The sequence below is a fragment of the Schistocerca nitens genome, chromosome 2, assembly GCF_023898315.1.
Source record: "Schistocerca nitens isolate TAMUIC-IGC-003100 chromosome 2, iqSchNite1.1, whole genome shotgun sequence".
Lineage (NCBI taxonomy): Eukaryota > Metazoa > Arthropoda > Insecta > Orthoptera > Acrididae > Schistocerca > Schistocerca nitens.
In genome coordinates, this window is record NC_064615.1 from 1,051,483,003 (window position 1) to 1,051,500,619 (window position 17,617).

Sequence of the window (17,617 nt, forward strand, 5' to 3'; positions counted from 1 at the left end):
AAAACTCCTTTACTACTTTAAGTGTCTCATTTCCTAATCTAATTCCCTCAGCATCACCCGATTTAATTTGACTACATTCCATTATCCTCGTTTTGCTTTTGTTGATGTTCATCTTATATCCTCCTTTCAAGACACTGTCCATTCCGTTCAACAGCTCTTCCAAGTCCTTTGCTGTCTCTGACAGAATTACAATGTCATCGGCGAACCTCAAAGTTTTTACTTCTTCTCCATGAATTTTAATACCTACTCCTAATTTTTCTTTTGTTTCCTTTACTGCTTGCTCAATATACAGATTGAATAACATCGGGGAGAGGCTACAACCCTGTCTCACTCCTTTCCCAACCACTGCTTCCCTTTCATGCCCCTCGACTCTTATAACTGCCATCTGATTTCTGTACAAATTGTAAATAGCCTTTCGCTCCCTGTATTTTACCCCTGCCACCTTCAGAATTTGAAAGAGAGTATTCCAATCACCATAGTCAAAAGCTTTCTCTAAGTCTACAACTGCTAGAAACGTAGGTTTGCCTTTTCTTAATCTTTGTTCTAAGATAAGTCGTAAGGTTAGTATTGCCTCACGTGTTCCAACATTTCTACGGAATCCAAACTGATCTTCCCCGAGGTCCGCTTCTACCAGTTTACACAAATTAGCTGCCTACATGTTACACAGAATATGGTAGTCAGATGGATACTTCGTGCCAACCTCTATACTCGCGTCGTTAACTTGCACGCTGCCTTCCATAAGGATTCAGTACTAGAAGCAGTTCGTAGACGGACGACGACCTTGCACAGTAAAGTAGACACTTTGTGTAACTCGGTGTACCACTTATCCGCAGCTTGTGGCCCAGTGGCTAGCGTTGCTACCTCTGAATCACGGGCCCCCCGGGTACGATTACCGGCCGGGTTGGTGATTTTCTTTGTCCGAGGACTGGGTGTTTGTGTTGTCCTCATCGTTTCATCATCATCCGTGACAGTGACTGGATGTGACTGTGAAAAAAATTGGACTGTGAAATAATTGGAACTTTTTACGGGCGCTGATGACCGCACAGTTGAGCGCCCCACAAACCACACAACGTCATCATCAGTATACCACATAAGAACCCTGGGAAGGACAATACCGCTCCCATGGCGACGGTATAAGGTACCACGTTCCTTGGTACTGCGACATCCTAAGCCATTCCACCAACTGGTGGTACTGACGGTAACTTATGACCCTAAGAAGTTGACCCCAAACGTTTATTCATAGTAATTTGAACCCGAACTCCTAATATCCTTCCACCATGAAGTCTGGATCGTCATCGACGATGACCCTTTGATTTAAAAATGGGACCAAAAAAACAGAGAAAAAAGATAACGACAGTGATCGATATCATCGAAAGCTTAGATTTGACGGGGAAAGTGAACAGAGAAATTTTTTTGCACAGTCAAATTGTGATCCAGCACAGGCCGTACATTGACCTCCAAGGTCACGTCATCTCTACCTTCTTGATGGTTTTGTACACTACTGGCCATTAAATTTGCTACACCAAGAAGAAATGCAGATGATAAACGGGTATTCATTGGACAAATATTTTATACTAGAACTGACATTTGCACGCAATTTGGCCGCATAGATCCTGAGAAATCAGTACCCAGAACAACCACCTCTGGCTGTAATAACGGCCTTGATACGCCTGGGCATTGAGTCAAACAGAGCTTGGATGGCGTGTACAGGTACACAGCTGCCCATACAGCTTCAACACGATACCACAGTTCATCAAGGGTAGTGACTGCCGAATTGTGACGAGCCAGTTGTTCGGCCACCATTGACAAGACGTTTTCAATTGGTGAGAGATCTGGAAAATGTGCTGGCCAGGGCAGCAGTCGAACATTTTTTGTATCCAGAAAGGCCCGTACAGAACCTGCAACATGAGGTCGTGCATTATCCTGCTGAAAGTAGGGTTTCGCAGGAATCGAATGAAGGGTAGAGCCACGGGTCGTAACACATATGAAATGTAACGTCCACTGTTCAAAGAGCCGTCAATGCGAACAAGAAGTGACCGAGATGTGTAACCAATGGCTCCCCATACCATCACGCCGGGTGATACCCCAGTATGGCGATGACGAATACACGCTTCCAATGTGCGTTCACCGCGATGTCGCCAAACACGGATGCGACCATCATGATGCTGTAAACAGAACCTGGATTCATTCGAAAAAATGACGTTTTGCCATTCGTGCACCCAGGTTCGACGTTGAGAAAACTATCGCAGGCCCTCCTGTCTGTGATTCATCGTCAAAGGTAAACGCAGCTATGGTCTCCGAGGTGATAGTCCATGCTGCTGCAAACGTCGTCGAACTGTTCGTGTAGATGGTTGTTGCCTTGCAAACGGCTCCCTCTGTTGACTCAGGGATCGAGACGTGGCTACACGATCCGTTACAGCCATGCGGATAAAATGCCTGTCATCTTGACTGCTAGTGATACGAGGCCGTTGGGATCCAGCACGGCGTGCCGTATTACCGCTATGGCCGCTATCGACAGGGGATCTCAAGTTGATTCCGTATTTCTAGATTTCCGGAAAGCTTTTGACACCGGTCCTCACAAGCGACTTCTAATTAAGCTGCGGGCCTATGGGGTATCGTCTCAGTTGTGCGACTGGATTCGTGATTTCCTGTCAGGAAGGTCGCAGTTCGTAGTAATAGGCGCCAAATCATCGAGTAAAACTGAAGTGATATCAGATGTTCCCCGGGGAAGCGTCCTGGGACCTCTGCTGTTCCTGATCTATATAAATAACCTGGGTGACAATCTGAGCAGTTCTCTTAGGTTGTTCGCAGATGCTGCTGTAATTTACCGTCTAGTAAGGTCATCCGAAGACCAGTATCAGTTGCAAAGCGATTTAGAAAAGATTGCTGTATGGTGTGGCAGGTGGCAGTTGACGCTAAATAACGAAAAGTGTGAAGTGATCCACATGAGTTCCAAAAGAAATCCGTTGGAATTCGATTACTCGATAAATAGTACAATTCTCAAGGCTGTCAATTCAACTAAGTACCTGGGTGTTAAAATTACGAACAACTTCAGTTGGAAAGACCACATAGATAATATTGTGGGGAAGGCGAGCCAAAGGTTGTGTTTCATTGGCAGGACACTTAAAAGATGCAACAAGTCCACTAAAGAGACAGCTTACACTACACTCGTTCGTCCTCTGTTAGCATATTGCTGCGCGGTGTGGGATCCTTACCAGGTGGGATTGACGGAGGACATCGAAAGGGTGCAAAAAAGGGCAGCTCGTTTTGTATTATCACGTAGTAGGGGAGAGAGTGTGGCAGATATGATACGCGAATTGGGATGGAAGTCATTACGGCAAAGACGTTTTTCGTCGGAGCGAGATCTATTTACAAAATTTCAGTCGCCAACTTTCTCTTCGGAATGCGAAAATATTTTGTTGAGCCCAACCTACATAGGTGGGAATGATCATCAAAATAAAATAAGAGAAATCAGAGCTCGAACAGAAAGGTTTAGGTGTTCGTTTTTCCCACGCGCTGTTCGGGTGTGGAGTGGTAGAGAGATAGTATGATTGTGGTTCGACGAACCCTCTGCCAAGCACTTAAATATGAATTGCAGAGCAGTCATGTAGATGTAGATTATCCTACTGAACCCACCGATTCCATATTCTGCTAACAATCAGTGGATCTCGACCAACGCGAGCAGCAATGTCGCGATACGATAAACCGCAATCGCGATAGGCTACAATCCGACATTTATCAGAGTGGGAAACGTGATGGTACACATTTCTCCTCCTTACACGAGGCATCACAACGTTTCACCAGGCAACGCCGGTCAACTGCTGTTTGTGTATGAGAAATCGGTTGGAAACTTTCCTCATGTCAGCACGTTGTAAGTGTCGCCACTGGCGCCAACCTTGTGTGAATGCTATGAAAAGCTAATCATTTGCATATCAAAGCATCTTCTTCCTGTCGGTTAAATTTCGCGTCTGTAGCACGTCATCTGCGTGGCGCAGCATTTTTAATGGCCAGTAGTGTACATAGCCATCTCAAAATAGGAGAGTACTGCATTATGTTGATACGGCTGAAGAACTGGGCAGCGAATTTTGCTGTGATGTCAAGATTTACAAGATGATTCGAGAGTGTTTGAAGGAGTTCGTAATTCGCATCGGAGACTAGCATGGCATAGTCTACACGTGTCAGAACGAAACGTGTACAGTAAGGTGTTACATGCTACGTGCCGAAGGAATAATCTACGTCTTGTTAACGTAGATCTTCGGTGAAATTTGAGTCCAGTTAAATGGGGACTTAATCTAAAAGTTTCTATGTCAAATACGTTTATTGTAACTAGAACAAAGTTCGATATTGAAGTCAGTGGTGGCTAGTAACCACAATTTCGCAGTTATCTCGCAAATAACTCATTTTCTGACCCACGTGTACTTTAATTCTCTTGCTTCTATTACCGTATACTTCCTCCTGTGTCGGTTTTCGCTACCAATCGTGATACGCAGAGTATAAAAATTTTGCTCCTGGGCGCCTCTGGACCTGCTCTCTCGAGAGGACAGCGCCTACTCGTCTTCCACCGATTTAAACCAAATTTTAGATATATCCGCGGGTCGGGCGGAAATGAAAGTGATAAGACTGGGAGCACCAGATGGCCAGGCGTTTAGGAGAAATAGCATTTTGGTAAGCGTCGGGTGAGGCAAGAGCTATTGATGTCAGCGTATTTTTCAGGCAGCAGCTGGTGGAACGGACAGTATACGTAATGGTAATTCACGGGACGCGCATTCGAGCTAGTGTGCGGAGTATTATTTCATTTCCAATTTTCACGTTACTTGCTCTGCAAACAGACCGAAATAATACTCCATATATTGTGAAACGTCCCCTTTTGAAAAATTTCTACACGAGTGTGCTTATCCTGACACACAATATTTTTAGCGCAACGCAATCTGACTTTAAATAATCTCTACAAGAGAATGGCCCTGACTAACATTAACCTGTACTTTTCACAAATCACTTACCTCACAAAAATCTTGGTTACTCCCACTACTGCAATACAGCTAGCGCCACTACTGCCAACTAAATAAAAGATTCAAACTATGGAAGGCACTAACTACTGATAGGGATAGTTAGCAAATGAAAGATATTAATAGAGAACAAACAATGTATTTACCTTGATATCATATATATATATATATATATATATATATATATATATATATATATAGAGAGAGAGAGAGAGAGAGAGAGAGAGAGAGAGAGAGAGAGAGAGAGAGAGCAGTTCATGACAAATTTCAAAACTCCGCCATCTCTCTCCCCACATCCACCACTGCTGGCGGCTCACCTCCAACTGCGCAACGCGACGCGCTGTTCACAGCCCGCTGCCTAACACTACAATGGCGAGTATTACAACAATGCAAAGCAGCCACAGACTGCATACAGCACAGCCAGTGATTTTCATACAGAGGTGGCGTTACCAATAAAAAAACCTAAACAGCCTACTTACATAGCCCCCATGCTCCCCACAAAAAATTTTACAAATTGTTTTGGGCAGTGCCCAATAATGATTTGATAAAATTTTTCATAATTACAATCACAAAGAAATCAAATGCACACATTTATTGATACAATGTTGGTCAAAAGCTAAAATTTTCTCACAGTCCATAAAGACAGTCATAATCGTTCATCACAGTAAAATAGCAGTGTTTTTCTCAAAGTCTGAGCAGTAAAAGAAAATGCACACGGAAGTAGTGGGTTTCCATGCCGTGTTGAAGAAGTAGTGTTGTCCTTCCAACGAAAAGACAGTGCTGACTCTTGACATGCAGACAGGTAATAGTCCACAACAGAGCAAACCCACAGCTGAGTCATTCGACGTTTTGAAGAATATTGGTAGATAGGTCATCACAGAGTAGACCCACTGTAGTCCTGGTAGAGATTACGGTATTGGTGGGCCACCAGAGGTGCAGACCCAGTGCAGTCCTTGTAGAAATAATGGTATTGGTGGGCCATCAAAGATGCAGACCCACTGTAGTCCTTGTAGAGACGGCATTGGTGGGCCACCAGAGGCGTAGACCCACTGCAGTCCTTGTAGAAATAATGGTACTGGTGAGTCAGCAAAGACGCAGACCCACTGTATTCCATGTAGAGACGGCCAGCAGCCACTTGTTGCGACTGTGCAGGTGCACAATCACCATCGAAGAGTCTTGCAGAGAATATAGCAAGTCCTTAAACCACCACTTGTCCACTCACAAATAATTTGTTTGAAATGTCCTTAGAACCAGCAATGCTGTTATCCAGTCCCTTGCTGAATTATTAACACACGTGCAAACACTAACAGTCTCTACTTCTCACTTATTGTCCATATACTATGACCAACAGAAACGTGTGCAGTGAGATGTAACTTACAAGTTACTTAATTTGATGAACTGGTGTCAATTACAATTTTATAACATAAAAATACAATTACAAAGGTACAAAATACATCATTAAAGAACATAACAATACAGATAAAATTTGTAGTAATACAGGCTTTACAACATAATAGAAATAAACATATACATCAGTGTTACAGGAATTATGACATAAGTACATACATAAAAGATCAGAATAACTTTCGAAACATCAACTTCACACATGAGCATTAACACAAAACAGAATAAATAATGTCTAAACATCTTTACAAAGTAAATAACATATTATTAATGCCAATTGTATTTGAGGATAACAGTATTCCTCATCATAGTGAATGTAACTTAGTATTAGAAGAGAAAAAAGTTCTATGAAACAGTACACAGAGACAGGAAGAAAACAAATACACAAGGGTACACAAACACATAGGGGGATAACACAATGGAAAGGACTGGGTTCGTTTTCAGTGTAACTTTTGGTACTGCAGTATTTTGCGAACAAAACCTTTTGGAGATCTCCCTTCGTTCATCATTATTCCCAAAAAGTCCTATCTGTACCTCTTTTCTGTATTCTAACCATATTTCTTTCAAAATAAATATGGCTCATTGTACAATACTCATTTAGGCCCAAATCGTTTTCATATAACTTTCAAAGCATTCTTTCCCTATTCTCCATAGTTAGGTTCTTATATAGTCTACCCCCTCTTAAGCTAACTTAAATCTACTGAGCTCAGATGCTAAACTAAGGGACGAGGCAATGCAGCAGCACAAAACAATTAACACAAACAGCAATAAAAAAATGCAGATTTGCGAAGCAAGCAGCATTATAGAAATTAGCAAAGCAATTGCAATATTACAACTAATATAAGGCAATTCGCAGCAAACAAGAAAAATAAATTCGTAGTAAAACTGGCTTAACAGAGTAATACAAAGTGAAATTTAGTAGCGCTATGCCTCGCAAACAGCAGAAGCAAAGGTAATAAATTATATCTAAACATGACAAAGCTCAAGCAGAAAAATATTACAGTAAAGACAACAATGCAGACAAGGGAAATGTATATTCACATCTTAATGTCTATGTAATTAAAGTGGTGCACCACAAAAAATTATTCTATGAAATAAATTACCAAGTATTGTAAAGAAAATTATGTATGCAGTTCCTGTGAAGGGAAATGTCTTTTTGTGCTCCCTCATTTTTTTTTTTTTTGGAAATATATCACAAAAGTATTATTTACTGGATCTGTAGACAGAAAATATTTATATTAGTACATCTATAAAATTTTATTTTAACCAATGCTGCAGTGCAGCTAGAAACTAGATATTAAACAAAATAGGCAAAGCAAGGCGTGAAACGTCATTCACTAGCCATATGGCATTTCATAGTGCAATAAACAATCTTTCAACTAGAAAGACAATAGATGTGAAATGTTTCTCATCATTTCATTGCAGTAGATATCATAAATTAAGAGCTCCACAGTGTAAACATATGTTTTCAAGTTCGACCGTGTCGTTTTTGCGATGCTTTCTACAAAGGAACGTCAATAGCGAGAATAATGGCCTCCCTGTTTTTTTTTTTTTTACCTGTGCCACTGAAAAGGGCTCGCAATAATGGCTTTTTCTCCAGGCGTCTGACACAGCTGGGTACCCACGACGCATTACGTGCAGGTGGTCACTTAACTTTCGTACGGAAATATTTACGACAGCAGTTTCCGCTACAGTGACAGTCTCATATAAAAAATTTCACAGGTCAAGAATTAGCGTTACAAATCTGTAGAAACAAAATCTTATTGATATAACAGTGTCAAAAAAAAATATTCGTCAGCATTGTGATACAGTCACACATTTACACACATTTCATAACTCTTAAAGTACGATTCTTGGTTTCCAACATACTTCTTATTCCTCATATACGGTAGCATCATCTTATTGATCATAAACATATCTCAACAGCATAGTACACATCGTTGTCGTAATAATATCATAACATCTCAGTCAATTCTCAAAATCGTCGTAGCTTCCTCCAATAATTTCAAAACCTAAAAAAAATTCTCTGCTCATTTCAATAGTGTCATCTACCTCAAACGTACTTTAAAAATCATGATCCCATACCAAATATATCATTCAAAGCTCTCATAGTATCACAATGGTTCCAAAAAAATATGAGCATTTCACAAAGTACAGACAAAATACAATTTCATAAGTGTGAAGTTATCCAACGGTGTAATTACGTAAACATGTGTCACTGATGTAGTAAAAAAGTTTGTCTCTCTCAGTTAAATGATCAGATAGCTGTGTATTTTGTGTTGGAGAAATATGGTACCGATGTGTAAAGTTGTTTAAGCAAATACCATATTAGCTAGGGCTCCTTGTGCTTGCCACACACATGGTACACAAAGTAAGCGTGTACCCCCCTGAGGATTAATGAATAATACCCTCAGGTGTTACAGATTACAGCAATGGAATGAAATATATAACGGAAAACTTTTGTATCATTGTACTTCAAATATCTTAAAAAATGCATGTTTTAAGTGCGAAATTAATCACTCAAATACGTGTCCTGTAGCGCTAAATGTGCGTCTTGCTGTAAGATAATCTCTGTGGAAGTGTCGTAGTTATCGTCCTCCGAAAGCTAAGTTCTGCAGAAGCCAATGTACTTACCTCATCACAAACGAAAGTGAAATGCTTTGCGTATAGATATCGTAGTTATAATGCTTATTGGCGTGATGAAGAAAGTACTGTACAGTAACGTATTGTTGTGCCACGAAAAGGGCTGTCTCATTGTTACTATACCACAAAAGTTACTACTGGAACATGTTTTACTTTCCAGAATAATTCAGAAAAACTGTGCAGATATAAAACAGAAACACTGAAAAAGCAACATTGTAAATTGTCACTCATTAGTAGCGTCGTGATAAAATCGTGTAGCTGTCACATAAACTAACCACTGTGTCATCTGGTATTTCGCAAAAAGTACTTTAATTTCAGAATGTCTTTTCAAGTAAACCAAAATGTTGCATTAAAATCTCATTAGCAGTACCAGTACATGTTCGAAGTATGTAAGCCTGATAGTCGTTACGTAATCGTGTAACTAACAAGCAAGAATGTACAAATACAACACTGTGTTGTCTGTTCACTATAACAATGCAATCGTAATTTCTGTTTAAATAAGTTCTCTTGATTCTTGATTGGATATTTAACTTCAAACATTGTTGCATGGTAACAGTTTCTAAGTCTGACAATGCATACTAGAAATGTGAAGTGAAAAGTTTTGGTAAAGACTAAGTTAAAAAGCAGATTATCTTTCAATAAACGGTTTTACATGTGAAATGTGGTGTAAACCTTTACTCTTCCTAGTACGCAGAGTTTCAACTTGAATGCAATTATCATGCGGTATACGTCGGTAAAGAATACTGGAATTTTTCTCAACGTTAGCGCCTGTGTTATTTTTCTCAAGCCCAGCCGGCGCATGCGGCTGCCTGCGGTGCGAGTCATTGTCTGTCTCTTTGTTGCCGTGCGTCGTTATTGGGATTAGGAGACCTAGCTTCTATAAATTCACGTTGTCGAGAGGGCCTTGCTCTGTTTAAATCCCGCCAGTTCTGATGCAATTCAGGTCTGTCGTTACGATCATATCGTGTGTCGTCATGTCGGTAGATTCCATAGTTTCTTTCTTGTCGATCACGTGGTGGAGAATTTCTCCCGGAATCGTAACTGCGTGCTGGACCATTGCGTCTAAAGTTATTCTGTCTCCCTTGATAATAATTATTTTGGTTCCCATATTGCCTGTTTCTCTGATTGTCTCTGTGATAGTCATTACCGCGGAAAGGTGATCTTTCCCTGTAATTATTATCCTGCCAGCGGTTGTCATAAGGGTGGTGTCTGTTTTGGTCACGAATTGTGTTGTGAGAATTGCCTTGTCGTGTCCATTTATTATTTTTGTCATCACGGAAATGTGGCTGATGTGACCTGTAATTGTTGTTTCCATGTTTTCGCGTTCCGCGATTGTCAGTGTCAATTTCCAGTTCTTGTAACAGTCCCTGAAAAGCTTCAATGTCGTCTTTGCAACGTCCTGCTAAAATAATATGCCGTAAATGTTCAGGTAATTTGATTAAGCAAATTCGGATGAGTTCTGAGGGGCTGTATGGGTTTGAAAGATACTGATTCTTATGCAACATGTCTTCAAAATATTTCATAATACTGGAAAATTCAGATTGTTCGAAACGTTTCATCATTATGATGCTATGTTTTACTCGGTCTTGTGTGGCTTGAGACCAATATGCTGAGAGGAAGGCATGATAAAAATCTCCTTCACTGTGACAATCGTGAATGACCGATCGCATTCTTACAGCTGGTTCATTCTCCAAGTAGCCACACATAAATTCTAACCTGTGCTCCAATGACCAGTTGGGAGGAAAACAATGAGAGAATTGATGGAGCCACGCTTGTGGATGAATGTCGTTGGCAGAATTCTTAAATGTTTTGAATTTACGTGTAGTAATGAACAGCTTATAGTCAAATTCATCATGTCGGCGAGTCGCATGTCGGTCATTGTTACGTCGTTTCGGCGGTTCCATCTCATAATTCGGTGTACCTTGCCAATTTCTTTCATAATTTCCGAAGTGTCCTGTGTTACTATTTTGTGGGTGTTCCGTATTTCTAAGTCCCTCTTCCCGTGTTGGAGCGCGAGTGTCCTCTGAAATATGAAATTTTTGTATTACTTGCGCCAACTGATCTTGTACTTCCCGGATTTCTCTTTTGTATTGCGTATTAATTTGATTCTGAATTTGTTTGAATTTCTTAATTTGTTCATACTCTTCTGTGTCAGTGAAGGCTACAGGTGTTGTGTCATTCAGATCATCATTTACCTTTGTAGATAAGTTAGTGAACTGATCTGAAAGTTCGGCTACTTTATCCGATAGTGAAATTATTTCCTCTGTATGTTTTTCTGAACCAAGTTTCAGAGTGTCCATTTGTGTTGAAATCGTATCTACTGTGTCCTTTAAGTTTTCCTGAGTTTTTGCAAGTTGCATAACCGTATCGGTAGATGCAACTGAGTCAATTTTAGCTTGCAAGGTGTCGTGATTTTCATGAACAATAGTTTGCAGTTCTTTTATGGCTGCTTCGTGATTCTGTAATGCATTTTCATGCCGCGAAAAAATAGGTTGAAAATGCTCTCAAATTTGAATTTTTACGTCATTACAGACTTTTTGACATTTCAATTCAATGTTATGTAACTCAATAGTTAAATCTTCACGTGTTTGTTCAAGAGTTTGTTCCAATGAGTCTAACTTTTTAAGATTTTGTTCCACTGTGTCTATCTTTTGAAGATTTTGTTCCATTGTGCCTAACTGTTGCTGTGTTTGTCTCTGATGTTGTTCCATTGTGTCTAACTTTTGTAGCTTTTGCTGTGTTTGACTCTGATTTTGTTCCATTTGTTTCTGATTTTGTTCAAGCGTTGTGTCTAACTTTTGTAGTCTTTGTCCCATTTGTTGCATTAACTGTAATAACAATGCACTGGTGTCTGAAACACGTTCCTCAGTGCTTTTCGGCAGTGAAGTTGCACCGGCAACATTCACATTTTGACAAGCAGAAAATGTGTCTTGACTTATTTGAGAAAACGGTGAGGACCCAAATCCTGAATCCACAGCATTTGCGAGATTGTTTCCTGTCATTTCGGATTCCTGAGGCGAGCTGTCGCCGACCGATCGATCGATAATGCTTCCCTGTTCTCTAATTGTTTCACTGTCTACACCATTGTTTGTCGCCCGCTCCATTTCCCTATGCACAATTACCAAATTACTACATTGAACATTAGTTAATTCATTACTCGGTGGCGCTAACACACTGCTTTCGTCTTTACTGTCATTTCTCAGTTTACTTTGGAGCCTAGCATTACGTTTTTCACACGCCATTATTGTCACAGTATTTCACACGACAACACAGAAAAACACAATTTGAAGAGCAAAAATAAGAGAACACATTAACATAACACTGAAAATAATATCTAGTTAATTGCAGCTGCGAAATAATTGGTGCAAATCTACATGCATGCCACAACTGTTTTACTGTACAACAATGAAAGACTGCAACTACAAAGGAGATTTTCTCTACAATTACACGCTAGCAATAAACAAAAGCTACACTAATTACACAAACTACAAGAAAAAAATCAGAAGATTCCAGTGAGGTATCCTCGGCTAAGGGTCGACAAATGAAACGTCCCCTTTTGAAAAATTTCTACACGACTGTGCTTATCCTGACACACAATATTTTTAGCGCAACGCAATCTGACTTTAAATAATCTCTACAAGAGAATGGCCCTGACTAACATTAACCTGTACTTTTCACAAATCACTTACCTCACAAAAATCTTGGTTACTCCCACTACTGCAATACAGCTAGCGCCACTACTGCCAACTAAGTAAAAGATTCAAACTATGGAAGGCACTAACTACTGATAGGGATAGTTAGCAAATGAAAGATATTAATAGAGAACAAACAATGTATTTACCTTGATATCATATATATATATATATATATATATATATATATATATATATATATATATATATATATATATAGAGAGAGAGAGAGAGAGAGAGAGAGAGAGAGAGAGAGCAGTTCATGACAAATTTCAAAACTCCGCCATCTCTCTCCCCACATCCACCACTGCTGGCGGCTCACCTCCAACTGCGCAACGCAACGCGCTGTTCACAGCCAGCTGCCTAACACTACAATGGCGAGTATTACAACAACGCAAAGCAGCCACAGACTGCACACAGCACAGCCAGTGATTTTCATACAGAGGTGGCGTTACCAATAAAAAAACCTAAACAGCCTACTTACAATTGTATTCATTAATATATTCATAAAAATGATGAAAAGGGAGGGGAAGGAAAATTTGGGAAAGCAAACAAATTTCCTAAAGGTGAGTGTAAGGTGTAAATAAAATTTGATACTTTTATTAAATTACAGTTGTTGATTTTCACGTGTTGCAGTGATGTTCGTCATAAAAAGAGGGGAAGAAATACTATTCTTTGGCATTTGCATATGTTCTAAATCCTCGCCTTTTTACAGTTTCGTGATTGTTTTAAAGTTTCTATGGAAAAATAGACTTGATTTAAATTCATAAAAGCTTTTCTCTCATCTCACACTCGTCATAAAATTAGGCGTAATGCGCCATTTAGTCAAGACGGCGAGGAGTGCTGGTGATGTGCATTGGAATGTATTTTCTTGCAGACTTCTCGGGAAGTGCTTTATTTTTCTGTATTTATGAGATAAAAGCAGTTTTTAAGCATTTTGAGCAAACGCTTTCCCTGACGATAAAAACAGAAAAATAGTTATCGCAGGTTTACTCCAGCGAAGTGCTTCTCTTTTTTTTTTTAGGATGGGGTGGTTGTGAGGGATGGCACTTTAATACTGCAGGATGGCGATCCTTCTTCATCTTGAAAAATTATTAACACAAGAAAATTTTGCATAACGCTACTGTAACACAAGAAAATTTTGCATAACGCTACTGTACTTTCCCTAGATTTTGATGAAATAATGACGACATTCCAATATTTTGCCACATACTCATCCACAGTTTTTCGAATCCTCGGTCCAAAATGATCCGCTGCTTTTCCTTATCGTGTCCTTTTTGTAAATATTGATAAATATAAAATATTAAGAACTCTTTCGGTTTACTTACAGTGTAAGTAAAATCGAAATTGAAAATACAACGTATATTACCGTCCTACACTTCATTGCGCCAACCGCTATCTTGATAGTATATTAAGACATGGCCCTTGTACCGCCCCACCCGGGACAGACATGTTACTTTTTCTAGACGCTTATCCATCTGGAGCTCGTACTTCTGCCACCTTCATTTCTCGACAAGTCGTGCGTACACCATAAATTTGGAAGAAATTGATGATGATCAGTAGGCGCGGTCCCCTTTTCAGCTTGGCTCCCCAAACGGCCGCTTGTTTCTGTTGAGCCGTACAATATCCATGACAAGAAGATTACCCAGAATTGCCCTAATAACTCGTTAACCAACAGAGAAGTTGAAAGAAGAAGTTCAAGATACGAAAGAATCGTGCTTTCTACGAAACAATACTACACAAGATGGCAGAACAATAAGCAAAGCGAGAACTGATGTAACCGAAAATGCAATCTACTGATGTACGAAATATCTGCTCAGGTACTCTATCACTGCTATTCTGTTTCCTCATATTTAACATTTTCTGCTTACATATATTTCTTTGTATGAAGGTATAATAACTAGTAAGAAGTGTCCCATGGAAGGGTTGCCAGTTGACTAAATAATTAAAACTACTTTTTTCAATGCGTAAGAAATTGATTTGATTTATTTTCGTAATAATTTGCAGTTTTCTAAATACAGATTTACCCAGAGTTGCCACAATACAGTGTTTCATGTTTGATAATAGCGAGATAAAAAGAACCATACATAAATATCAAAGTAAAACAACTGTTGTAGTATGATGTTCCGTTATCACAAAAAAAAAGAAAGCAAGAAAAATTGCTTTACGTTTATAGAAGTAGTTGCTTTTTATTCTGGGTTTGATCTGCATAAGGGACGACCAAAAGTTTCCGTTTAAGGGTATCGCTGCCGGATATATCCTTTGTAGTGCGACTCTAGTGAGCCTATATAAGCACCGACAAGTATGCAGTGGATTAGTGTGGCATTCATACATTTCTGACGTGTGTGCAGCAAATGCGGATACGTGAACTACGGCGACGTTATTACCAAATGCGTTCAAAAAAGCCAACTTGCTCTTATTCTTTTCTTAGTTGCCGAAAGCCAAACACCGGTAGATAGCCATCAACGAATGAAGAACGTGTATCGTGCAGCGTATCTGTATAAGACCGCTGTCTTGGAATGGTGCGCAAAGTTCCTTACTGATTGACACAAGACACCGATCTGACTGGGAGAAGCCAATCCTGATATTTCCCCATGTGATTATAATGCCTTTGCTCCTTTAAAAAGGCCTTTAATCATCGAAGATTCCTGTAGCTTGCGGATATATAGCAGCAGTCGTGGTTTTTTTCACGCAGCAGCGCACGGTGTTTTACCGTAACGATATACTCAACCTCGTGCGTTGGTGGGACGATTGCCTCAATCCTCATGGTGATTTTTCCTGATTGGCATATCGATATTGTACGACCATCGAACGGAAACTTTTCGATTGACCCTTATGTTATAATAAGTTGTTATTACTGGGCTCTGAGATTCCTGCAACTTTTTTTATTTTTATTTATTTATTTTTTCAGGGTGACTCTGGTAGTCCAGTTACTCAGGACGGCATGGTGATTGGCGTGGCTTCATGGACCATCATGCCCTGTGCCACAGAGAGGTCCCCAAGTATATACACCAGGGTATCCGCCTTCCTCGACTTTGTTAATGAACACATTTAGAAGTGTATATTATCCATTTTAATCACCAGTCTTTAGACTACCGTCATTCTTGGTACCGTAGCAATTTTTCCTTGTTCCTTATTCTTGAAAGCGCCTTCTACAGCCTTCTCTCCCCAGATAGTCTTTTTAACACTTCTTCATTTGTATCTTTAACTGTACAGTTAACGTATTTTTTTCTGTAGCGGCACGTTACAATTTTTTTCTATTTCTTATAAGAACTTCAGATGGTACTCTTCCACTTCCACACTATACTGTATTCCAAATGTTGCTATTTCTTCCTCATTTCCATACCGATATTCGGAACCAGTAGAGCCCTGCTGGTAAAGAAAGCTTTCTTGTTCGTGCTGTTCTGCTTCTCATGTTTTCCTTGTTCCGGATATCGTGTTTAACTTTACATCCTGGGATAGCATAAATTTCCTTTTTCCACTACAGTGCCGTACGCAACATTAATATTAAGGAAATTGTTATTTTCTCTCCTACTACTTTGTATTACAAACCAATAAATGTACAATATCATTACAAATAATATTAAATAATATAATATTAGCACAATAAACCATTAGTTTCTTCATGAAGAAGGGATTTGTAATAAAGACAAATAAATCACAAAGTATCAACACTATTTCTTTGAAAAGTCTACAGAAATGAATTCTAGATTCAACACTCTGCTTTGCCAGAACAGTAATTAATTAATGTAAATCAATAATGCAATACATATTTCATCCACATGGTTATTTCGTGCTAACATGGGTTTTAAAGAATGAGATTTTCACTCTGCAGCGGAGTGTGCGCTGATATGAAACTTCCTGGCAGATTAAAACTGTGTGCCCGACCGAGACTCGAACTCGGGACCTTTGCCTTTCGCGGGCAAGTGCTCTACCATCTGAGCGACCGAAGCACGACTCATGTCCGGTACTCACAGCTTTACTTCTGCCAGTATCTCGACTCCTACCTTCCAGACTTTACAGAAGCTCTCCTGCGAACCTAGCAGAACTAGCACTCCTGAAAGAAAGGATATAGCGGATACATGGCTTAGCCACAGCCTGGGGGATGTTTCATATCAGCGCACACTCCGCTGCAGAGTGAAAATCTCATTCTGGAACATACCCCAGGCTGTGGCTAAGCCATGTCTCCGCTATATCCTTTCTTTCAGGAGTGCTAGTTCTGCTAGGTTCGCAGGAGAGCTTCTGTAAAGTTTGGAAGGTAGGAGACGAGATACTGGCAGAAGTAAAACTGTGAGTACGGGGCATGAGTCGTGCTTCGGTAGCTCAGATGGTAGAGCACTTGCCCGCGAAAGGCAAAGGTCCCGAGTTCGAGTCTCGGTCGGGCACACAGTTTTAATCTGCCAGGAAGTTTCATGGGTTTTAAACTTAGCGTACAAAACCGACTGACTCCATGAGTCTTACAGAAAGAGCGTACAAGCACGCTGAAAACGCTATGTCTCACTAATATTATCTCAACAGTAGTGTACTGCTGAGATAGAAAGGTTGCAGTATTTGATTTAGAATCTCGCGGAAACGGAACACGTTGAATAGCATTCTTTATGATTTGGTGTACATCGACTAAAAACCTCTACAAATAATTTTCCAGCATAGGCTGTTGATCTTTATTTACTTATTTACTGGGATATGTCTAGTATTTGTAATAAACACTGCAGTTTGTATCATTAGCTATAAGACACTTTCGTCCCATCGGAAATTATAAAGTGACATTACACAAAAAGCGTAACATTGTTTTTGTTTAATATCGTATGATAACAACCAGTGAGGAGGTGAAACTATCTTATCACTAAAGATATAAATTAAAATGCTTCTTTC

At 39.8% G+C, this 17,617-nt stretch overlaps 1 protein-coding gene across 1 annotated transcript in view; it reads left to right on the plus strand.

The window, feature by feature from the left end:
• Positions 1–16,317, plus strand: part of LOC126234780 (trypsin-1-like) — a 64,874-nt gene extending 48,557 nt beyond the window's left edge. The window contains exon 7 of the mRNA XM_049943529.1: positions 15,657–16,317. Coding sequence (XP_049799486.1) covers positions 15,657–15,800 — 144 coding nt within the window. The 3' untranslated portion in view covers positions 15,801–16,317. The remainder of the gene's footprint in view (positions 1–15,656) is intronic.
• Positions 16,318–17,617: the final 1,300 nt, after the last annotated feature.